The sequence below is a fragment of the Neolamprologus multifasciatus genome, chromosome 7, assembly GCF_963576455.1.
Source record: "Neolamprologus multifasciatus chromosome 7, fNeoMul1.2, whole genome shotgun sequence".
In the NCBI taxonomy this organism is placed as follows: domain Eukaryota; kingdom Metazoa; phylum Chordata; class Actinopteri; order Cichliformes; family Cichlidae; genus Neolamprologus; species Neolamprologus multifasciatus.
Window position 1 is genome coordinate 35,131,368 of NC_140445.1, and position 24,504 is coordinate 35,155,871.

General features: G+C 38.4%; 3 protein-coding genes and 1 long non-coding RNA gene across 5 annotated transcripts; 1 reads left to right on the top strand and 3 right to left on the bottom strand.

Moving 5' to 3' along the window:
- Positions 1–190: 190 nt before the first annotated feature.
- Positions 191–6,335, bottom strand: nim1kb (NIM1 serine/threonine protein kinase). Its single transcript, XM_085168184.1, has 4 exons — positions 5,489–6,335; positions 4,944–5,220; positions 2,899–3,167; positions 191–1,190 (listed from the first exon to the last, which is right to left on the bottom strand). The coding sequence occupies exons 2-4, from the start codon at positions 5,206–5,208 to the stop codon at positions 432–434; spliced, it is 1,293 nt and encodes a 430-aa protein (XP_085024310.1). The 5' UTR covers positions 5,209–5,220; positions 5,489–6,335; the 3' UTR covers positions 191–431.
- Positions 6,336–6,891: 556 nt separating this feature from the next.
- Positions 6,892–14,136, bottom strand: ccdc152 (coiled-coil domain containing 152). Of its 2 annotated transcripts, XM_085168185.1 has the most exons (8): positions 13,864–14,127; positions 13,355–13,460; positions 12,837–12,905; positions 11,986–12,050; positions 9,905–10,040; positions 9,139–9,266; positions 8,778–8,879; positions 6,892–7,595 (listed from the first exon to the last, which is right to left on the bottom strand). In XM_085168185.1, the coding sequence occupies exons 1-8, from the start codon at positions 13,924–13,926 to the stop codon at positions 7,467–7,469; spliced, it is 798 nt and encodes a 265-aa protein (XP_085024311.1). In that variant the 5' UTR covers positions 13,927–14,127; the 3' UTR covers positions 6,892–7,466. The 2 variants fall into 2 exon arrangements, with proteins under 2 accessions (XP_085024311.1, XP_085024312.1); XM_085168186.1 differs by lacking the exon at positions 12,837–12,905 and having other exon boundaries at positions 13,864–14,136.
- Positions 14,137–14,432: 296 nt separating this feature from the next.
- LOC146514664 (uncharacterized) lies at positions 14,433–18,140 on the top strand. The gene is made up of 2 exons (XM_085165723.1): positions 14,433–14,813; positions 16,365–18,140. The coding sequence occupies exons 1-2, from the start codon at positions 14,739–14,741 to the stop codon at positions 18,138–18,140; spliced, it is 1,851 nt and encodes a 616-aa protein (XP_085021849.1). The 5' UTR covers positions 14,433–14,738.
- A 1,042-nt stretch (positions 18,141–19,182) lies between these two features.
- Positions 19,183–24,399, bottom strand: LOC146514665 (uncharacterized). The gene is made up of 3 exons (XR_014874989.1): positions 24,004–24,399; positions 21,546–22,555; positions 19,183–20,884 (listed from the first exon to the last, which is right to left on the bottom strand). It is a non-coding gene; the product is annotated as an uncharacterized LOC146514665 (long non-coding RNA).
- Between the last annotated feature and the right edge of the window lie 105 nt (positions 24,400–24,504).

Below are 24,504 nucleotides of genomic sequence, written 5' to 3' on the forward strand. Positions count from 1 at the left end.
TACACTTTCGTGAACAGGGTATAAGCGTTGTCTCTCATTTAATGTACGGAGCAGTGCAATAGAGTCCCATTCTCTCTCTCTTTTTACAGCTTTTATATTGTCTGTTGAGCTTTGGGAATTTAGAAAAAAAATATTTTATGTGTTTAAATATTGCTAAGAGTAATAATTAATGAATGAAAACACACATTCCTTCATTGATTACTACCTTTGTTTAATTTCATTAGGCACTTCCATGTTTATTTAACATTAGGGTATTCCAAACAGTGCAGAAGGTGACTGGGGCATTGCTGCAGGTTGACACCTGAGTTGCATTAGGAGGAGTGAAACAAATTTATCAAAAGCTAAAAACTGTAAAAGCTACAAGTCATTTAAAAATGTTCCTGTTTGTTGCAAGTTGGTATAAAATAAGTCTGTGCAAAAGTAGTGCTTTATTATGAAAGCACACATAACTTGGAGGTGTGCCTGAGGCCCCTGTAGGCCCGGAGCCCCTCCCTCTTGGGGTCTCTCACCATCCCTCGGACTACTGGGGGAGAGTCGCAGCCCTTCTTCTTCTGGGCCTGGTGAAGCAGGATGCGGTAGACCCCGGTGACAGGACTCCGGCTGTCTTTCAGCGGATTGTTTTGCAGGTGCTCTGCGGTAAAGCCAAGCTTCTCCAGCGAGCTTCTGACCTCCTCCACTTCCTCTTCCAGGCTGGTGTTCTCCGAGACCATCAGGCTTTGCAGGGTGGTCATTGAGTCGGAAGGGAGAAACGACCAGGGGAACTCCACAGGTAAGAGCCAATCACAACCCAGCATCTGGTCGATAGCATATCGTTCGCTGGGGACCAGCTTCAAGATGCCTTTTATGAGCCTCTGACAGGGGCCTGGCACCCAGGGGGGGATGGCGTAATTGCCTCCAATGACGCAGCGCCGCAGCTTGCCCATGGTTTCGGCACGGAACGGCATGGTGCCGGTCACCATGAAGAAAAGCAGGACTCCCATTGCCCAAACATCTACCGGAGGCCCCAGGTAGGACTCATCCCTGAAGAGCTCTGGGGCTGCGTAGGGCGGTGAGCCACAGAAGGTGTCCAGGGCATTGTTGCAGTTTGATATCTGCGTGCTGAATCCAAAGTCAGCCACCTTCACGCAGCCGTCGATGGTGAACAGGACATTCTCTGCTTTCAGGTCCCGGTGGATGATGTTGATGCTGTGCTGCAGAGCAAAACATAAAGAGAAGGTTGGAATTTCAAACTGTAAAGTAAATGTGAGGTTAGACTTTCACTATTAAAGACTCATCTGTTAAAAGGCTTTTGGGAATTTAGATGTACAGCTGGATGGCTGTAATGAATTATAATTTTAATGGTGACCAGTAAAGTGACCGCACAACTTTAACATTGTTTTGGAACACAAAAAAGTGCTCTGAGCAGACCTGCACCTAAGCTGCCCAGGTTACAGCTAAACCCACAATCACCATGAAAAAATCTAAAGTGAAAATTAAAATATTCACTCCAATGGTTTAGATAACTGGGTCAGCACAACGGCTTGTTTATAATCATGTTTTTGCATGTTTTTAATGTATGTCTCCATTCTCCATTCCAAGATTTCATTTAACAGACCCTTTTTTCATTCTTCTAATGCAACCTGACTATAAGAGTTGAGTGTGAGTCAATAAAATAATTGTATAAGATAAGAACCCTTTTATGAATAAATAGGAGATATATATTGGATCTTCATCAGGTCTTCATCAGGATTTTCCTGTAGAGAAAAAATTTTGGGACTTGAAAAGAGGTTTTATTCTTTCCCTAAAAGAAAATCACCAAGACTGAAATAAAAATATTAAGCAGGATTTTATTTACTGAAGCATAAAGTGCATCGAGTATTTCATGGCCAAAAATAACAGTACATTTCCTCATGTAAGGTAGCACAGACTTGATGCCACTGTCATGATCCTGGATATTTGACCTAGTGCTTCTGGCTTTAGACTCTTTGTTGTTGTTCTTTCCGTTTTTTGCGTTCTTTACAGTTATCCCCCGGATGGTTTCCAGTTTCCTGGCAATGTCAGATGTTCCTTTGTTTGGTTACTTCCTGTTTTATTTTGCTAGTCTCTTGTCTCCTGTGTGTTTAGTTTTGATTCCTCTTTATGTCATTAGTTTGATTCTGTCCACCTCTCTTTATTTTTCCAGCCGTGTTCTTTATCTATAATTACCCACCTCATGTGTGTATTTAAGCCCTGACTTTGTCATCAGGTCTTTATTGTGTCATCCTGGTTTGTCCCTGGTGAATGTACTGACTTTTACCCTTTGTTAGTGTGCTGATGTATGTAAACACATCAAGATGTTTTTGGTGTTTTTCCTGACAGGAAAAACACCAAAAACATCTTACAATACATACATGTCATGAGGGGTTATGTTTGATTAAAATACCTAATATAATAAATGCATAATGGTAAACTAAAATGAACCGTGAAGCTGATGAAAATTAACCAAAACAAGCAAACCCACACTAGAAATTTACCAAATAAAGGAAAAGATAAAATTTCAAATAATTTTTTAAAATGGGTAAAATTATAACAGCTCTGTGTCAGACATGGTGGGATTAACTGTTAGCTGATCTTTGACCTTCCAGCTTCTCAGTAAAAATCCAGTTTGTGTTCCTGTGTGAACAGGGCAGGTTATAATCTGGCTTATTCACAGCGAGCCAGCGTCTGTCATGTGTCCTGCCTCCTGCACGCTCTACCCAGGCAGCTCCCTCACCTTCAAACCAAACAGAGGACTGCCAGCAGCCATGACACATCTGAAGCAGATGACATCTTGTGTGTGTCTCACATGTGAGAAGGTGTGACTTCACTGAGCACATAACTAAACTGCATGATGGGAAACACAAGCAGCATCTTGCTCTGAAAGCTTTCAACATCACTGACCATATGTTTGATGGCAGAGAGGATCTGGGCGAAGGTGATCTTGCTGGCATTGTCTGACAGTTTTCCCTCGCTGCATATCCTGCTGTGGAGGTCTCCTCCTCCTGCGTACTCCAGCACCAGGTGGAGGCGTCTCGGCGTTTCCACGACCTCGTACAAACAGATCACATTTGGGTGGTGCAGGGCCTCCATGCTGCTGATCTCCCTGGAGAGAAGACGCTGGGCTTCAGCATCCAGCCTCGTCCTATCCAGGATCTTCAGAGCCACTTTGTCTGTGAAAGATTGGACAGAATGATCGTGTCATGGTAACATAACTCCAGAGAAGGTGTCCATGACATCAGAGGCTGAAAGTCGAACAGAAACTGAAAGCTTACACAGAAACCGGAGTACTTTTGCATTACATGGAGATACATGGAGAGAGTAGTTCAATGAATGTGAAAAAAAAAATGTATTTAACTAAAGAAGTCACTGTGAGCAGAATTCTTTTATTAAATTTACAACATATAAAAAGATGGTGTTAATTATTAAGTAATGATCAAAAAGTTAATAAAGGGTTAGCTTGCTGAAGGTAAACCTGAAATCCCAATGTTTGAAATTGTTTAGCTTAAAGCAGGACAAGATGAAAAAGGACTGGCATCACCAGAACAGCATGTTTATATTATATAATATATAATCAACTGCAGTTGATTGGTCCTCTTAATTAATTTATCCAGATGAACCACCAGATATCAGCTGCTTTTCAGACTTGACTCCTTGGAATAGAAAAAGTTTAACCAGGTGCATAGTGGAAGGCAACCTGTCTTTGAACATTTGCAGACCAACACAGATGGCAATCAGTCTCAGACAGATTGGCAACTGTTCGCAAATAACTGCCATCTAATTTATAAAAAAATTGCTAACATGTTTCAACCAATATGAGTCGGTCTTAGGCAATAAGTGCAACTCAGCTGCGACATGTCTCTTTGCAATAGCAGACTTTTCTCAACTGTTTGTCAGCTGGTTGTATTCTGGTTATATTCCTATGTAAAAGCAGGTCTTTCCAAGCACTTATGCCATTTAGCAGTTTAAATATCTGAATTTCTGTTTCAAATCTACGAGATTCTGGCTAGAATCAAAATAATTCATGTGAATTTCTGTGGATGAAGACGGCAAGAGATTTGCAATCTTCACAGTTAAATGTTGTATTATCACAAACAAAATTACAATAATTGTCAGTTTGACCCCATTCAATTCCCAATTGACAGGGGACTGATTGTTTTATTCCCATTGCCCTTCCTTCTTATTGCTTCCCATTGCAAGTTGCTTTGAAGATGGCAACTAACTGTGAGTGGTCACAGACCTGGCCATTTGAAAGGCAACAATTTTGCAGTAACCAGTTTTCTCTAGCTGTTCTTGTGGTTCTAGTGGTTCAACCAGCATTAGCAGTTTTAAGTCATTGGATTTGTGCTTAAATGTTGAAGGTATTTATAATGATACAATCTGTTTGTGCTTTGCAAATGTGAAAATCTCCTCAGTTTAACTTTGCTGTATGTTGAATATGTTTGTGGTGGACTGTTTTGCAACACATTCAAAGAGAAGCTATCTCAAGCTATGTGAATAATTGGATATTTTCAGGTCAGATTTCTGCCACCTGTCCTGAAACGACTCAACACATCAGGTTTGGAATCAGGTTGCAGCTGTTTTCCTGCTGTGCATTGTTCTAAGTATTTCAGTAATTTCTCCTTTTAACTGAGCAACTAATCAGCATCTGGTGCATTGGAAGCTTTATAGATGAGTTTTAAATTTGGAAACTGTGTTGCATAAAAATGCTCATTATTGCGTGAGCTGTGTTTGGTTCTCAGTTTCAGGCCCGTCAAACATCAGACCTGTGTAGTCTTTAAAAAAGGTTTTCAAGTGTTGTCAACAAAGGGCTGCAACCAGTTTAAACCTTGCATATCCACACTCTATTCAAGCTCTGCTTTGAGAGGGTTGAATCTGAGACAGAGGCAAAGGAAGCAAAGGTAAAATATAAGTGAAGATTATCTTGAAGATTCAGAATATCCATCTACCTCTCGTCAGAGCGTGGAAAGCCAGTTTGACCCTGGAGAAGGTCCCGTAGCCGATCTCCCCGCGGACCATATAGAATCCAATTCTGCGCCCTATGATCAGCTCCTTGATGGTCTGCTCATCCTTGCACATATCTCTGGTGAGCTTCTCCAGGGGAGTGAGGTTGTCTGTCTCCTCATCCTCAGGCCCAGCATCAGAGCTGTCCGTCAGGCTGTAGAGGCTGTGGTGGAGCCTGGCGCTCGCCACCTGGTACTGGCCTCCAGGCATTTCTGCAGCAGGCTGAAGATAATGGTGGAGTCATTAACAGTCCATCTTATGTAAGTTACAGTACAGAGGAGCATATAGAAGCAAACTAGAGGGACAAAGGTGTTGCTTTTTACTTGATTCCTGATATTCTCTATAAATTTCCCCAAAAGAACCACTATTAAGTTTCAACACTTATTTCACTGAAACCAAATCGCTCAAGTAAAACATTAATTAAATCTGCAAAGTATACATGTTTTATACTGTTTTAGAAGCCTAGTAGTGAAATGAGAAATTTTCTTACCAAGTTTCTGCATCAAACCATGGCCGCAGAGCCCCTTGCAAATGATATTAAAAAAGGGGGTTATTTTTTCCGTACAGAACCCTAAAAAATGTCTTCAGAGCAGCGTTGTCATGGCCTCGCTCTCTTCTCAGTCCTCTAAATCAGATGACTACACACTCATGGCAAATCACATGCAAGGCAGCGTGGTAGGGGGAGCGTCTCTACGATTAGTAAAGTGTTCAGTCAGTGTGGGCATCTCTGGCCACACCCCTCACCTTTGCTTATCTTCAGCCTCTTTTCATGTCCAAGAAACAAAAGCTTAAGATGATGTCATGACTTCTAATCCTGCTTTAATCTGAGTCTGCCCCAGTCCTTTCATACAGCTAACATCAATTCAAACTTTTAAAAAAAGGGGCCATAAAACAGATAAGTTGCACAAATGAGTTGTTTTTAGAGTTTATATGATCAGAATGCGGATTTCATGTCTAACATAATACACCTGTGCAACTGACATCCATGTGCTATCTAGGTAAAGTTGATCTCTTGGCTTTTGTGAAGATGAAATGTTATGCAACGGCATTAGCAAATGTTCCCATAGAGATTAGCTCTCTGTCCCCTTTAGATGCTGGCAGAACAGCACAGATAACGAGATTAGAAAGGTCAACGCCTCAGCAGGCATGAGCATCTTCATTCAGGTGTGTCATCCCTGTGTAGAGTAGTGGAAGGACATTAATCAGCAGACAGCAGTCAAACACCATGCAAATGTACAAAATCATAATTATTATACACACTGCTCAAAACAAAACAAAACAAAAAAATAACACTTTGCCAAAAAAAAAAAAAATCATGCTGGATATTTATTACTGATATGTACTGGGTAACATGTTAGGAATAAAAGGATAAATAATCAGCCTGCAGAGGGCTGAATTCAAAAACACCCTGGAAGTCAAAGTGAAAATGATGCAGCAGGCGAGTGGATATATGAACGTGTGAAGTTTTATTTTTACTGTGCAAAAGATGGAAACATGACAGTAAGGGCTAAAGCTAACATAAAAGCAAGTAGCAAATAATCTCCATCCAACCAGCCAAAGCTTGATTTCCAGCAGTTAATCGAAGCAGTGCTGAGCAGACAGGCTTGTAGCACTGTAGCCTACCTGTAACTGTTTCCACGTGTAAACCGCTGTGAAATGCTCTTACAGCTCATTTTCACTAACTTTGTTGTTGGCTTTGTGTTACTACTTAATGCTTTCTTTTTTAAAGAAGCTGACAATATGTCACACTGACAACACCCATGCTGTTCACACAATGATACAGGAAGTATAAATTGCTGTATCATCTATTTTATTCTAAACAGAGCTGCAATTTATAAAAGAAAAAGAAGAAAAGATTTGAAACAGAGGAGCTGTGCCCGATGTTTCACTGGATCAACTGAAGTTTTTTTAATACACATTTTCTTATACAGTCTATGATACACACAAAACATTAGCCTATGGCAAGACACTCTGCTAGTTGAAGACTTCTGTCAATTAATAATGCTCAGAACAATAAACCACAGAGAAAATGCATCTATATGAACACAAAGAGAACTCAGTGTGAATTACAAGAACCTTGAAAAAAGGGGGATAAGTAGTATTAATGATTTCTTTGAATGAAAACAGATTTACATCCTTGAATCAGACTGCCCTTTCAGCCAATTCATTCACAATCGCACTACTCCATCTACACTTCCTCTCTCCCTCCATCCTTCCCTGCAGGTGTCTAATTGGATTAAATCCTTAGACAGGAATACAGCATGTGTTTGTACTTTCTTTACACTGGTCACCTGCAAGAAGAGCACTGACTCTTCTTGCAGGTGCACTGACTGCAGTCAAATCTAGTCACACTGCACAAGCACCAAGTAAATGTCCTGTTAAATATGTAAGATTGGAAATTTCAGAATGCTCTATGGGAATCATGCACGTCCACTGGCAGGTCAGCAGCTCGTTAGCCTCTAAACAAATTAAATCTTTCTTCTCTTTGGACGGCTGTCCAGGATGCTGCTGGCACGCTGATTGTCTTCCAGCTCTTTGATTCTCTGACTCAGGGCAAAAATCTCTTTGTTCTTTTCCTCCTGGAAAAACTGCAGCTTCTGAGAAAAACATAAAAAGACATACAACACACTTCTGAAAACACAAAATCACTGCTGACCTATAAAACACTCCCTGTAAATACTAGCTTCTATTCTTCAGATTAATGCCAGGTAAACGAGTTTAAATGAAAAATCTAGTCTGCCATGTGCTTTGCACTGAGTGGCTGCTGAAGCTGATGGATATTTTCATTGCTGTTCATGATTTCATGCCTTTTGAAATTATTTTCTTATTCAATCATTTAAAGCCCAAAATGTAAGAAAACACATAACTGAACGGTTTTCTCCCCCCTAATGAAATAAATTTTGAAATCATAATAATGAAAATTTTGGTTAGCAGTTTTCAACAAAACACACTCCGACTCATAAAGGTAATTTAAGTGAATTTGAATATTGGATGGTTATATCTAGTGTGCATTTTCTGTATGCAATCAAGGAAGAAGTAATCAAGGAAGAAGCAGAAGCGCATCTCTGAATGTAGATGGAGGACGGTGACACAAGGTGACACCGTCCTCCATCTAAGAACAGGAACCTGTGGCTACAGTTCACAGGGGCTCCCCAAAATTGAGCAATGGAAGATTGGAAAAATGCCTGGTGTGATGAGTATTGCTCATACCAAACTGGTATAGCTAATAAAGTGGACAGCTAGTGTTACCCTGAAGGAGGTGTTTGTGACAGTCAGCATCAAGATTAACTGTGGTGCAGTTCATTTATAGCAATGAACCTAAAGTTGCCATTTCACTTCTTGGAGTTTAATTTATGCTTCAAAAATGATCCAGCTGACACTTTCGGGGTAAAGACATGCCCATGTTAAAAGCTGAGTGGTCAAACAAGACTAGAAAAGCAACGTATACAGGCAGTCAGCCTACAATTTAAGTGGGAAATTATGTCTGTTAAAGCATTATAAAGGCTGATAAAGCTGACATAGCATAACGGGAAGTAGCCTGATGACTTAAAACGTGTAGACTAACAAGATAAGATTTCTAGTTAAGACTTAATGGACTTTGCTCTACTCTCAGTTGTAGTTTCTATGAGAAGGATACATCAGTACATCAGTAACAGTTACACACATGGTGTTTTCTCACCTGTGCTTTTGGAATATGGTAAATCACACCAAGACACTCAGTTACAGATTGACAACAGTTTACACAAGGGGGTGTAACAGGTTCTGTGTGGGCTGCTTACCCTTTTAAAGACACTCTGAGGAAGGTTTGGGCCATGTTGCTGCTGCTGCTGCTGTTGGCTCCACTGAGCTGAACTCTGAACTCTGGCTAACTTTGCACCAAACTGCCAAAAACACACAGAGCAAAACAATGACCTTGTAACTGAAACTAGACACTCAAAACCAAAGCAGAGTTTATTCGGATTTCAAAGATTTAGACTCCTGCTCCTGCCTGTGTTCTTAATATTATTCATTAAAATCACACACAATTTAAACCTGATTATTAAACATCATAAATATATTAAAAGCTATGACAGATATTTATGTAGATCTATGTTAATCAAATTAAGTATGATGGTTACAATTTCAATTATGTTATTTTACCTCCATCTGTAACTTCAGTAGCTTGTTCTGACTCTCCTTTTCCTGATCTTTTAGTCTCTTCTTCATGTCCTCTAGATCCAGATCCTTTTTCTCCAGCAGCTTCTTACATTCAGCATCTTTAGCTTCCACTGAACAAAACAAACCACAGGCAGATTTCTCTGATTTTGTCAGTAAAAAACTGAGGTAAACTAAGGAAACTTCAACAGATCTGTTGTTAGCTGTCCATGTTGTGCAATAGGACTCAAGGACCATAAATTATATAAATAATGTGTCAGTATTCCCTGAAACATTGCATAACATCACCACTCTCACTTATTCTGAGTCTTACAACCCCCTCATGCACTCAATGAAGTGTGCTCCCATTATGCATATAAGAGCTCAAGGCTGTCAAATTGTGAGATAATTTGCTTGATGCTTTGTCAAGCAATCAACAAAACAAGTGCACGTGTTCACAAAAACATTTTTTTAGAATCAACAAAACTAAAGATTTCCTGCAAATCTGAGCAAACTGTAAGTTGTTTGATGCCTTTAACAGTTTCTGCAGAGCTTCCTGATCAGAGTAGCAAGCATGTAGCTAAATAAGAGGGAGAAGCAGCCCTCTACAGACTTTATTAAAGCTGCACTGAAATGTCTAAATGCACATCATAAAAAGATAAACTATGAAAGGATTTTGTTGTTGTTCTTTTGTTGTAGCATGTCAGGGTGCAATGGGTTCATTGGAAATGAACCAGTGTCTCAGTGCACTGAGCACTCTGTGAGGCCTTACATTGACTAAAATACTCCCTGTGGGCATCCTCTGCCTCCCTGCCACACTGCTGTCTTAGATCCTCTAGCGCCCTCTTGTGTCTCCCTTCTTCTGCACTCATTTCTCTGACCAGCCGCTGAACTTCAGCCTTTCCAACCTGATAACAGCATACAAAGGCTGAAATTACTGCTGAGCAAAGTTTTAGCACAGGCTCCGACAGGCTCATACCCCTCAGATGTTTTCACTTCTAAAGATTTCCTCTCAACATACTGAAACCGAGTTTGATTGACAGCTCTGTCACTTGCAGGCATATTTTTGTATTTAGATAACATTGACACACTTATCATGATGTTTTATTATTATTATTATTATTACAATTAATCATCAAAGTTATAAATTTGGGTAAATCCAAGCATAGCTTCAAGAGTGCACTATGAAGTATGTGTGACCTGGCCAGGCTTTCTTTGCCTCTAACAACAGCATCAATAAACGCTGTTGTTGAAGACAAAGAAAACCCGTGGCTCCGAAGAGATGTAAAGAATATTTTAAAAGTTGTTGCAGCAAAATGAAACACTGGTGATCCAAATAATGCAGAAAGAAAACTCCTAATCTTGTACAATTTGATTATTATTATTATATTTTACCCCTCTGTGCACTCTCAGTGACAGCTTCATTTTACACCTCTTAAACTCTAATCATGGTATTTTTAACATCATAGGCTACGCATTAAGAAGTAAAAAGTAATTTCATTATTAAATATTCTGTGACAAAATAGGCTGATCAGTTCTCTAACCTGTCTGCTATTAGCTACAACAGCACAAGACTTTACTGCAAACCTGAAGCATTACGTTTCACTAAATGGGAAATTTCTTTACACTACTTGGCTCTAAGAAAAGTAATTATTAAAACACTTGTACAACGTTTAAATCTGAAACAAACCCAAAGCCTCTGTGAAAACACATTTATGTGCGTTCTGCATCATCTGCCGAATGCTCTATTGCAAATTTCTGGCACCCTGCTGGATGCAGTTTGCATTGCTGTTCACGACAAAAAAGAAAAATTGATTTATGACTTTTAGATAACATGGTGCAATCCCAACGAATACAACACCGCCACCACCAACAAACTTCTGCTTAGCCAAACACAACAGATTGACAGCCAAACATGTTAACATCATATTGTAACATCTATACTGGATATAATCCAGGAAAAGGCACCCTTCCTGCCTCAAGGTGTCTTGCATAGAGGCAGCATCAACTACATCCAACAGCAAGACTGAACAAGACTGCCACATTACATGATCAAAAAAAACAAAGGAGAAAGTAAAATGTGCAGGTACAATTCTGTGTTTCTCACTTGACCAACTCTAGGAAAAGCTTTGTATCATTTCTATGATAGATGTTCATCAGTTTAACCCTCTCGAGGCAGGCGTTGCCGATTTGCAACAGTTAAAAACTAACAACCTGATTACCCCACATACATATTTTATGAGTTTTTTTTTACTCAGAAGTACCACTGCAGGACTTGGCTGTGCATTAGCAACAAAAGGTTTAATTTGAGCCTGAGAGGGTTAAGTTCCTTCACTCATCATAAACAGCTGAACAGGTTCTCAGACGTGCTCAGTCCTGTATGCTGAGGTGCTCAGACGTCACTGATGTCAGTCTTCGTGTTTCTAGCACCACCAAACTTATATAAAGTACTGAAAGTACTGAGCCTAGACTACTTATGAAACACATGAGCACCACCACATAAACAAGATAAAGAAAGATTCGACCCAACAAGACATGATCTGCTTGTTAAATTTGTATTTTCAAAACTTTGAAAAGAAAAATCAAACACAGAGAGCATATTGGTGGTAAGACCATCTGTGGCGAACAAAAAGTGTCAACTTACAATGGTCTTTAAACCAAACTCTGAACACAACCTGAAAACCTACTCTGGATATGTGTTCAGCATATGTTATTATGGAGATTTGGCTAGGTAGAAACACTCTATGTACCTGATAAACCCTTTAGTTTTGCTTTGTAGCCTAACAGTTTAGATCTAAGGAGCCAGAGTGATTACAGGAAACACCTGTTGCTTGCTCCTACTTCTGTTCGTACCTCTGCTGTTCTCTCATTCTGCTGTTTCAGACCTGCCATATCATTCTTGAGTCTCTCATTCTTCACTGAAACATGAAAAAGATTTTACGGAGTCATTTTCAGTTGATTATCACCCTATCAAAAATATAATTATTTAGTGGACATTGCAGCAAATTCCCCCACAAATCAGACCATGTAATGCTCAGAGAAACAGCAAACAACCCAGACAAGCCTTATTTTCACATTTCAAATGTTAAAGTTCGTGACATACAATCAGAAAAAGACTGAACGAGTATGGCTTGTTTGGAAGGGTTACCGGAACAACCCACATGATTTCTGGAACACTCGTTTTTGGACAGCCAAGACCAAAGTGAAGATGTCTGGCCATGATGCGCAGTGTCACATTTGGAGAGAACTAAACACAGCATCTCAATAGAAACACCTCATACCCACTTTAAGTACAGTGGTGGAGGGTTGATGATTCGGGCTTCCTCTCCAGCATACAAGACCAAATGTGCAGCCATCTCTGCAACAGCTAAAGTTTATCCAAAACTATTGAAATATTATTGTCTGATATTGAAACAAGGCAGTGATCCTAGAAGAAAACAATTACTTCAAGTTCTTGCTACTAAAACTTGTTCTACAAACTGCACAGGGTGCACTTAGTCTTTAACACAACATTTCTGCATTCTGGTTTAGTTCTTAAATAAATAACAAAACAATATAATATGTCACATGTATATACCTGATTTTAAGACCTGCTAAGAACTATTATATTATTATGTCCTGATATGTAAAACTTTAGAGCTGACATAGGGCACCTTTTTTGCTGTATATATGTGTATGTGTGTTTGATATGTTATTAGAGATACCTCTGAGGTTGCACTGCTCCTGCAGAGTCTGCTGCAGTTTGTTCACTGTGAGAAGAAGGCTATCTTTTTCTGAAAGAGGTTCAGAAACAAAGTCTACTTTCATGCTCCAAATACATATATAAAACAGAAATTAATTTAATAATTTACAGAAAAAAATCCCCAAATATTTAAAATGTTTTTCTTCTGTAAAGTGAATCTTACAGAAGAATTACCAAAATCTGGCTTGTTATTAATATCTGCCAGATGGTATTTTTCTATGACATATGTGGAGTTACAATGCTGGATACTGATATGAAATGTGGCTAAAATGTCAAATAACGAGATCAACAAGTTATAACATCTCACTTCATAAAGAGGATGAACCGAGGGCCTTCACCAAGGTCAGTATAAGCTGAATAACGATTATTTTTATGTATGAATCATACAGCACTACTCCAGCAGGGCCCAATGAATGCAAAACCACCAGCAGAGGGAGATGTTATTAAACTGAATGATAGGTTTTGAGCTTTAACACTCACCTTCAATTAGGCTCTTCTCCTTGGTCTGGTAAAACTTCACCAGTCTATTAGCATCCTCCAACATGATCTCCAACATGTTGTTTCTGCCATTAACTTCAGTTATGTTCTGTTTAATAAAGATCCAGAGAAAATACTTTATTCCATAAAGACACATATGCACATATATAATAAAACACAAACAGTCTCAGGTTTATTATAAAGTAAAATCCACATTTATTACAAATGTATGATGTATGTTTATTAGGATTAAGTTTATTTACAGTCTAATCCATCTTTTACTTACTAGGTTTCCTTCTTATGTTTAAGTGACTAAGAGCAATAAAAAACAACACAAGAAAAAAAGATAGCTGACATTAATAAAAACATTTGAAAGCCTTCCTGTAAAAGTTCATAGATAAACTTCCAGTCTAACAAAGAGGCAGAAAGTAAAAAAATGAGAAAGTAAATAGCAGATGAAGTTAGCCTGTTAGCAAGTTAGCTGGCTAATAGGGCAATGTAAATTACTTTACCTGTTCTAGTTGACAAAACTCCTCCAGAAATTTCTCAAGATTAACGCAGTTTAACTTTGTCATATTTTAAGCCCGAGAGCAAGTCAGTATAGTATTGTCTTTATTATCTTCCTCATAAGTGATGTTAACATGACGCTAACAAAGACCCCAGCTCGTTTGGGCATACAGCTAGCTTACTAGCAGTGAAGCGGTTTCTCTGCAGTGCTATGATGATTTAATATTTAGTAAATATTTAGTTTCTATAAATTTCACATAAATTATTACCTTTAAGAGAAAAAAAAACTATATGGTGACAGTTGTTACCATGTTCTATTTTTTATTATTGCAAATAAAAATAAATATATTGTACGGAAGAGGATTAGGGACACTGGAAAAAAAAAAAAAGAATTCTGACTTTAATCTCAGAATTCTACGGAAGAGGATTAGGGACACTGGAAAAAAAAAAAAAAGAATTCTGACTTTAATCTCAGAATTCTGACTTTAATCTCAGAATTCTGACTTTATTCTCAGAATTCTGAGATTAAAGTCAGAATTCTGACTTTAATCTCAGAATTCTGACTTTTTTCTCAGAATTCTGACTTTATTCTCAGAATTCTGACTTTAATCTCAGAATTCTGACTTTTTTCTCAGAATTCTGACTTTAATCTCAGAATTCTGACTTTAATCTCAGAATTCTGACTTTATTCTCAGAATTCTGACTTTAATCTCAGAATTCTGACTTTATTCTCAGAATTCGAAGATTAAAGTCAGAATTCTGACTTTTTTCTCAGAATTCTGACTTTAATCTCAGAATTTTGAGGTGGGCACCTGCAGGCTTCCAGCTTCGGTGACAGCGATGTGTCCAGTTTGGCAGGTGGAGAACTAATTCACTAAATATGGTGGATATAAGTGATTTTTTGCGTGGCCGAGGGGTCCCCGAAGATGCTATTTTATTAATGGAAGAGCAGAAGGTGAGTAACAAAAAGAGAAATAGTTTGGTGTCTACTATTTTTACAGGAAAACAGTTACGGTACAGTTACGGTTAGCGGTTAGCATGCTTGTTAGCTTATAATGTTATATAGGAATGAACGTGTTTCATGATGTTACAGTATACTAGGTGAATTGACGTGTTGATCGCAGGATCATCCCAGATGGGTTCGTTGCATTTTATTTTATTGTTCTACTATTTCAGAGTTTTTCAAGGCAGTTAAGCGGAGCTGTGTTACAGATGCTAGCCGCCTGTCAATATCACTGATATATTTGAAGTGTACAAGTTAGTTACACTTAGTACAGCGGAGGGGAGAAACTGTAATGAATGTTTATGCGGATATTTCACTCAGAAAAATGGGTGGCGTTCATACACAGCCCCGGTTGTTGTTCTGACGGTGGCCGACTGACGATCCCCTCACAACATGTTAGCTAACACAAACTAATGTAGTACATGTAACTGTGTGTATACGTTAGTGGTACAGTGTCGGGAGAAATGAGCAAACTGTTAACTGTTCATAATGTCAGAATGACATCATCGTTCTCCTGCACTGTGTAATGTATGTCAGCTCAAGAAGGAAATCATATCTTATACTTTGAGCTGCCCAGTGCAGTTAACACCTACGTGTGGAAATGGTAGGCTACACTACAGTTCACTACCGGTAAAAAATAAACTTAATACAGTATTTGATTTTTTTTTTATAGAACAATAAAATAAAAAGTACTGGCTGAGGAGCGCTGCCGCGTTGAACTTTGACCTCGGAGTGACGTGACGTTTGTTCGCGCAACCAATAGAAGTGCAGAAAGTCGCAAATCAGGCATATTGTTCGCATAAACACAAAAATAAATAACGAAATAATCCCGATATTGTGCCAAAGACTGATTTACAATGTTGTGTTCTATGTGTAATACCTTTGCTTAAATGACTAAATGGACTGTGTATTTATGACTCTGCATTATAGTCCTGCATACAGAAGTAACATTCATATGTACAGATATATGTACACAAGCGTGTACACAAAAGTCTACTGCTGATCGAGCTGCTCAGTGGTCGTACAATCTCATGCAGAGAGCGTGGAGGTGTTGTCCATGGTGGATGTTAGCTTAGACAACATCCTCTCCTCCCCAGTCTGCTCAGTGGGCTTTAGCGGACCGCTAAAGCTGGCCCTCCCGACCAGTTTGTTAAGTTTCCCCCTGTTCCTCTCTGCCATTCCACCACTACAGCAGACCACAACATAAAAGACAGCAGACGCCACCACAGTGTCCTTAGAAGACGTACTACCTACATCATAACCATTCAAGTCCTGCTTTTTTTCAAATACAGAAGAGGATTTATTATTTACTGAAAGGCTATGCCTTAGTTTGCTTCTTTCATTATTGTGTTTCGCCCGGCATAAAATAGATAGCTTTTCTGATAACTACAGTCAGTACTCTCCTACTGGCATTAGCGGTGACCTAAGAGGCTTAACCGTAATATTGCTTTGCAGTGTGAATGTTGCAGAAAATGACTGTCTTTTCTTTCTTCTTGTGTGCAGATTGACTGTGACATCATAGCACTGATGGATGACGCAACTTTGGCAAACTACATTCCCTCGTACGGAGACCGAATTGCCCTCTTCAATTTCTGCAAAAGCAAGCAACCACTGTCAAAAAGAAAACTAGGGCTTCTGCAAAAACTTCATGAGAAAATGAAAACCAGAAAAGAAAGTCCAAAGGAGAACACTTCACATACAGATGCAGGAATAAGACAGACAAAGAAGCAAAAAGCAACACGAAATGTTGAGATAGGATGGATACATTGTGATGGAAAAATAGCCAAACAGGTGAGAGCGAAGCAGGGAGGTGGCACTAGAAAAATTCAAATGGCCACTGATGCTGGATTAAAAGATATTCTTCAGGAAGGAAAGAAACTTTTTTTTCCTGATGGCATATCTCCTAAGGGATGTGAAACAGATTTTGAGTTTGAGGTTTGGGACTTTAAACAGAACCACCTTACTGATGATACCTGCCAGTCTATTGGCAATATGTATGAGGCAGCGAGACTGACAATGTTACGCTTCTACATTGCAACAAAACCAAAAGATCCTGAAGAAGATGCCAGCGAGACATCTGAAGTGGTGTTTGTCTCAGAAAGCAGTGGCAGTGATATTAATCCATTGCAAGTGGGGGAAGTCAGGGGTAATTTTGATGAAGTCATCGCTGGTTCAGAAATTTTAGATGATCCAGAAATTACTTTTGGTCCAATTTTTGATGCTGAAGAAGATACAGAAGACACATTAGTCTATGAGGGTTTTCTTGTCCCCCTCAGTCCACCTAATTCAGAGAACGTAATAACAATCACCATACGTCATACTGACACTTTACATGACATGATTACTGCTTTCTCTGATGAGGAGATTTTGAGCAAAACACTGAATGTGAAGCGCATACTTCCAGACAACACAGAAGAACCAGGCACTGGATCAGGAATACTAAGAGATGTACTCACATGCTTCTGGCATGAATTTTATGAGCGATGCACCCTAGGTGCAACTGTTAAAGTGCCATTCATTCGCCATGATTTTCCTGCTGAAAAATGGAAGGCAGTTGGGCGAATACTCTTGAAAGGTTACCAAGAATGTCAGTATTTTCCAAATAAACTTGCAATCCCTTTTCTGGAACAAGTGCTTTTCAGTGGTGTTTACAGTGATCTTAAAGCACACTTTCTACAGTTTGTCAGCAGCCAAGAATGTGATGTTTTGATGGAAGCAGTAAAAGATTTCTCTGCAGTTGACTTGGATGATCTTGTGGAAGTTCTTGACAGTTATGGCTGTAGAAAAAGAATCACTGCTGAGACTCTTCCTACAATCCTTGATGAAATAGCACACAAAGAGCTTGTCCAAAAACCAATGTTTGTTATAGACTGCTGGAGGGAGATCATCGACCCCCATATCTCCCTCAGTCCGGAGGGACTGACCAAGTTATTCTCTGAACTGCAACCAACTTCAAAAAAAGTGTGCCAGCTACTGAAATTTGCTGTGGATTTGACTCCACAACAAAAAGAAGTGAAAAATCATCTCAAAAGATTCATCAGAGAGCTGGATAACATTAAACTTCAGAAATTTATGCGTTTCTGCACCGGATCTGACCTTATAGTAACAAACAGTATTTATGTGGAATTTCAAGATATGACAGAGTTTACAAGAAGACCAGTCGGACACACGTGTGGGAATGTTCTGCAGCTAGCTAACAGCTATGAAAACTTCCCAGATTTTCGTTCTGAATTTAATGCAGTTCTTGAAAGTAATGTCTGGGTGATGGACATTGTTTAGACTCTCACATTGCATTGCTGCGCTACATTTGAACTGCTCATGCACACTAGAGCATAACTGTAAAGAGATGTTAGGAATATGTATTTTTATGTATTTTGAACTTATACAGTATACTTTTTTTAATTAGAGAGAAGTTTCTCATCTCTGTTAGAAGTCCAGTTTTGGCTAATATTTCATTTTCTTTTATCATTTTGAGTTTTACATGATACAGTCACAAAACAAAACGAACGGGTACACTGTTTACTACCATATCCAGAGCTGTCTTCACCAAATCCAAGCTTTCCAGCTGTAAGACAGAAACCTTCAGCAAAAGCATGAAGAAAGAATACTAAAGCTCTATAAACTATAATTAAACTGCTCTTAAACTTTCTTTAATGCACCATGTGTGGTGTGAGAGCTCAGCACAGTCAAATACTTTTGTAAGTAATTAGTAGTAAGACTAATTCATTCAGATGGTATTTTCTTATTAGGTCAGGGCTAAAACTGAACATAGTTATAATGTAAAAGTAATGCTGTTATGCAACACTGTATTGTAAAAGGAATAAGTACAATTTTATACTTTAGCATTTGTCATGTCTGAAAATATTTTGCTTTACAGTATATGCAATTTTTTATTTAAGGTAGGTTAAGGTATTAAAGTTTGGCATTTGTTGTTGATTACAAAGGTTCCATTTAAAGTTGGTGAAAATATTTTTTAAAATTCCAGTATTTTCTTAATGTCATATTGTTTCTAAGCATACCTGTTATTCATCCATCAAATTGATTCAAGCTGCTTAAAGGATTCAGTCTGTTTTGAAGACGGTTATTGATTACTGAGATCATAAATAAACACTGTACAGTTCAGTGCAGTGGTCAAGTGCTGTGATTATTCAGGCATCCTTTTGTAATGCCAAATTGGCATGTTCTCAGATATAGTATTAATCTTAACACCTGAAAAAATGTCTTGTTACTGCCAGAAATTATGCATTTTTATTTGTATGCATGTATGTTCTCAACCATTCACACTTGTTTTTATTTCTATACCATAGATGACACTGAAGGAATATGTAATACCACAATAGCCAGTGTTCATGATCTTTACAGTAAGTCACTGATGTATACTGATGCATAACAAGACTGTATGAGATCTATAAGTTTGTTTTAAAAGTTGAGTCATTCTTGTTACAGGGCAGCTTATATGGTTATGAGTTTTAGCCATGTTATTGGCATTGGCAAGAACAGGTTTCTTGTAAACTTTTTCCAATAAAATGTTACTGTACACAGTACATTTGTATTGTTGTTTTGAATATGTTCATCAAGCTCCTTATCTATTTGAACATGCCAGAATTCAAGAGACTGCCACACATGAGCTCAGTAACATGGAAGAATACCATTTATTTTTAATTTCAAACATTTCATAAAGATACACAAATATAAATGTAAAACATGTTGCACTTAATGGGACAATAACTTGGTTCCACTTGCAAGAACTGTTTTGTTGCATTGCTGGGATCCTACAAATAAAAGTCAAAATATTTTTGGTATGTTTCTTATAATTTTAGGATTCATGTCATAAAGGAGCCTTGTATACAACAGTTCACACTGAATCAGTATAGCAATGACTCATGGTCATTTTACATGAAAACCAGCTAAAATATCTTACAACTAACAGAAGTGAAATACAATAATAATTAAGTGATGGATCTTCATATGGGTAAATGATTATAATAGCTTTGCTTTAATATAATTGCACTAAAAGCTCCCCAAAAGGCATAACGACTTTAAATATTAACAATGATACGTTTATAAAAACATGCTGTTGTCAAGACCTAGAATTGTTAATGCTACTATGGTTTGCTGAAACATACCACAGATAACCCGGACACTTAGCATATCATATGCTGGTGCCTGGGTTTCCAGCCATGAATATTTAGATTAAAGGTTGATACAGAAAACAATGAGCAGGGAGCTGGTCAGTTTATATTTTATATACTATGCACATGTCTGGCAACAAAACACAGAAATTTATATTGCAATTTACTGGTAGGCAGGTTTACACCACTTATGATTCAATCAAAAATATAACATTTGTAAATGCAGTTTAATGTATGGCCTTTTAAAAGGATTGACATGTGTTTCATAACTGATTGATAATAACCAAACTGTATTTATTACTATGATCAACATAAAATAATACTAGTTGGTGCTGACCTCCTATCAGCACTCTGAATTTACATTACAGCAGAAATAAACAGCAATATTCTGAGAGAATGACCTGAAAAATGGCATGTTCGGTCACACCTAAAAGATGTCTTTCATTTAATGCAGTGCAGAAATACCTGCATAAAAGGTACCTGTAAGACATGGCACCTACTATTAAATCACGTTATCAAGATAAAGAGAAATATTTTGTATTTATTTGTACATTTACACACTGAAGTTTCTTAAATACTTTGCAGTATTTCTTCTCTTAACCTAATATACAGATCCGCAGCACCAAGTGGATCTCCTGGGGCATCCCATTCATTTTCTACCATAAGCAGACAACACAGTTCAAAGACTGTTTCATCACAGGGGTGTTGACCTTTTGGGCTACACTCTTCCATACACAAAGTGATATCCTCCATAGAAATAGGTTTCAGTCTATCCTCAGCACTGTGCAGCTCTGGAAATGAGTACATTACTACTGGTCGACTCGATGCTGCACTACCACTTGGCCGGATTTTGTGCGAGTTCCATGTGTTCACAACTTCATCAAGTTCATCCTACATGAAAAACAACACAATATAAGTTTATGAAACAGGCCATGTACCAGTAGATTTAGCCAAAGTTGAGGCTTATTAACTCATTAATCAACAGACGTAGAAAGTGACCTCTAATGTAAAACCAAGCAGCAACAACAAAATAGCACTTTCACTAAACAGCACATGGACACAGAATGGTGCTGCATGATTCTACTGTTGAATAGATAGCCCAACACTTTATACTCAGTGTGCAATGATTCTACAATATATTTTCAATAGAGAATTAACCAAATGATAAGATTGCTTTCTGAAACCGTGCCCAAAGGACCACTAGGTAACAGACTCCATAGTAATTAAAACCATGTGGCAATTAAAAAAAATGCTCCATGCACCTGTGCTGAGAAAGGTGCAGTTACTTCCACTGATAACATGAGTACAATTCCATCAAAGTATTAAAATGGAATCCCAAAAAGTTGATTCTGTTCATCTGGATGTAGCGTTTTCAGTGTGAGAAATGTTTTGTCAAAAAACATTCCTTACCTGGCTGATTGAGCATGCATCAAGACATATTAAAATGGAAATAAAATTCATATTTAAATTAAAGAAAAAAAATGTTCTAACCATATTTATATTTTCTATTTATGCAGCTAAGACATTACATAGCATGAGCACATGCTTTTACCTGAATAAGATTGAGAAAGCAGAATTGGATAAGACTTTTGTCCAAAAAATCCCCTGTGAAGTGGCCATCATCCTGAAAAGTTTGCAATAAGTTCATCCAAAATTGTGCACTCTGTTTGCGTAGGGTAGCCCACCATCCTTCTATACGTTGGTTGGCCGTACTTCTTCCGTAAAGGAAACTTTTCTCACCTGCAAAACTGTCTGTGTGGTTTCTCCGTAAAAACATCTGCATTTGTTCGACACAACCATTTTCTGTACCTCGGTCAGCACGTAACCTCTCTGGACATCCACTGATGCATGAAACTGTTTTCAGAAAATAACTTGCAATCAATTTAGGGTCATTGTTTGTGGTATAAGCCTCCATCCATAAAACATAGCGGCTAAAACCATCTATGCAGCCACTGATAGCAATACCATATGGTTTCAACTTGTCATAGCCATCCATGTGCCAGAGAGCATTTGGCCCTCTGCAGCTGTACTGTCGTCTTCTCAACCGTCGAGCTCGTCTCAGTTCCACACCTTGAGGGTCAACCAATTTGATTATGCATCTTACAGTATCTTGTGACACCACAAATCCATGTTGAATTGCACGAAGATGTAGCCAACGATAACCTTGCATCTGTCCATTTGTCATGATCTCTTGTTGGACAAAGGCTAGCACTTCCTCCAAGTTTGATTGATTCTTCCTTCTAAAAAGCCCAAGTCTTTTACAAATTCTCTTTAGAGTTCGAACACTTATAATTGTCTGATGACTATGTGCTAAAATTGAAAGTATTTCTTTGTTACTGAAAGAAAGTCTGAAATACAGTCTTATTAAGTCATCCAAATCTGACATGTCAGCCACTGTTTCTCTCACTTTGAGAGGTGAACTTTTTGCAGAAGTCCTAGTTTTCTTTTTGACAGTGGTTGCTTGCTTTTGCAGAAATTGAAGAGGGCAATTCAGTCTCCGTACGAGGGAATGTAGTTTGCCAAAGTTGCGTCATCCATCAGTGCTATGACGTCACAGTCAATCTGCACACAAGAAGAAAGAAAAGACAGTCATTTTCTGCAACATTCACACTGCAAAGCAATATTACGGTTAAGCCTCTTAGGTCACCGCTAATGCCAGTAGGAGAGTACTGACTGTAGTTATCAGAAAAGCTATCTATTTTATGCAGGGTGAAACACAATAATGAAAGAAGCAAACTAAGGCATAGCCTTTCAGTAAATAATAAATCCTCTTCTGTATTTAAAAAAAAAGCAGGACTTGATTGGTTATGATGTAGGTAGTACGTCTTCCAAGGATGTTCTACGACGCTGTGGTGGCGTCTGCTGTCTTTTATGTTGTGGTCTGCTGGAGTGGTGGAATGGCAACGGGAAACACCTCCACGCTCTCTGCGTGAGATTGTACGACCACTGAGCAGCTCGATCAGCAGTAGACTTTTGTGTACACGCTTGTGTACATATATCTGTACATATGAATGTTACTTCTGTATGCAGGACTATAATGCAGAGTCATAAATACACAGTCCATTTAGTCATTTAAGCAAAGGTATTACACATAGAACACAACATTGTAAATCAGTCTTTGGCACAATATCGGGATTATTTCGTTATTTATTTTTGTGTTTATGCGAACAATATGCCTGATTTGCGACTTTCTGCACTTCTATTGGTTGCGCGAACAAACGTCACGTCACTCCGAGGTCAAAGTTCAACGCGGCAGCGCTCCTCAGCCAGTACTTTTTATTTTATTGTTCTATAAAAAAAAAATCAAATACTGTATTAAGTTTATTTTTTACCGGTAGTGAACTGTAGTGTAGCCTACCATTTCCACACGTAGGTGTTAACTGCACTGGGCAGCTCAAAGTATAAGATATGATTTCCTTCTTGAGCTGACATACATTACACAGTGCAGGAGAACGATGATGTCATTCTGACATTATGAACAGTTAACAGTTTGCTCATTTCTCCCGACACTGTACCACTAACGTATACACACAGTTACATGTACTACATTAGTTTGTGTTAGCTAACATGTTGTGAGGGGATCGTCAGTCGGCCACCGTCAGAACAACAACCGGGGCTGTGTATGAACGCCACCCATTTTTCTGAGTGAAATATCCGCATAAACATTCATTACAGTTTCTCCCCTCCGCTGTACTAAGTGTAACTAACTTGTACACTTCAAATATATCAGTGATATTGACAGGCGGCTAGCATCTGTAACACAGCTCCGCTTAACTGCCTTGAAAAACTCTGAAATAGTAGAACAATAAAATAAAATGCAACGAACCCATCTGGGATGATCCTGCGATCAACACGTCAATTCACCTAGTATACTGTAACATCATGAAACACGTTCATTCCTATATAACATTATAAGCTAACAAGCATGCTAACCGCTAACCGTAACTGTACCGTAACTGTTTTCCTGTAAAAATAGTAGACACCAAACTATTTCTCTTTTTGTTACTCACCTTCTGCTCTTCCATTAATAAAATAGCATCTTCGGGGACCCCTCGGCCACGCAAAAAATCACTTATATCCACCATATTTAGTGAATTAGTTCTCCACCTGCCAAACTGGACACATCGCTGTCACCGAAGCTGGAAGCCTGCAGGTGCCCACCTCAAAATTCTGAGATTAAAGTCAGAATTCTGAGAAAAAAGTCAGAATTCTGACTTTAATCTTCGAATTCTGAGAATAAAGTCAGAATTCTGAGATTAAAGTCAGAATTCTGAGAATAAAGTCAGAATTCTGAGATTAAAGTCAGAATTCTGAGATTAAAGTCAGAATTCTGAGAAAAAAGTCAGAATTCTGAGATTAAAGTCAGAATTCTGAGAATAAAGTCAGAATTCTGAGAAAAAAGTCAGAATTCTGAGATTAAAGTCAGAATTCTGACTTTAATCTCAGAATTCTGAGAATAAAGTCAGAATTCTGAGAATAAAGTCAGAATTCTGAGATTAAAGTCAGAATTC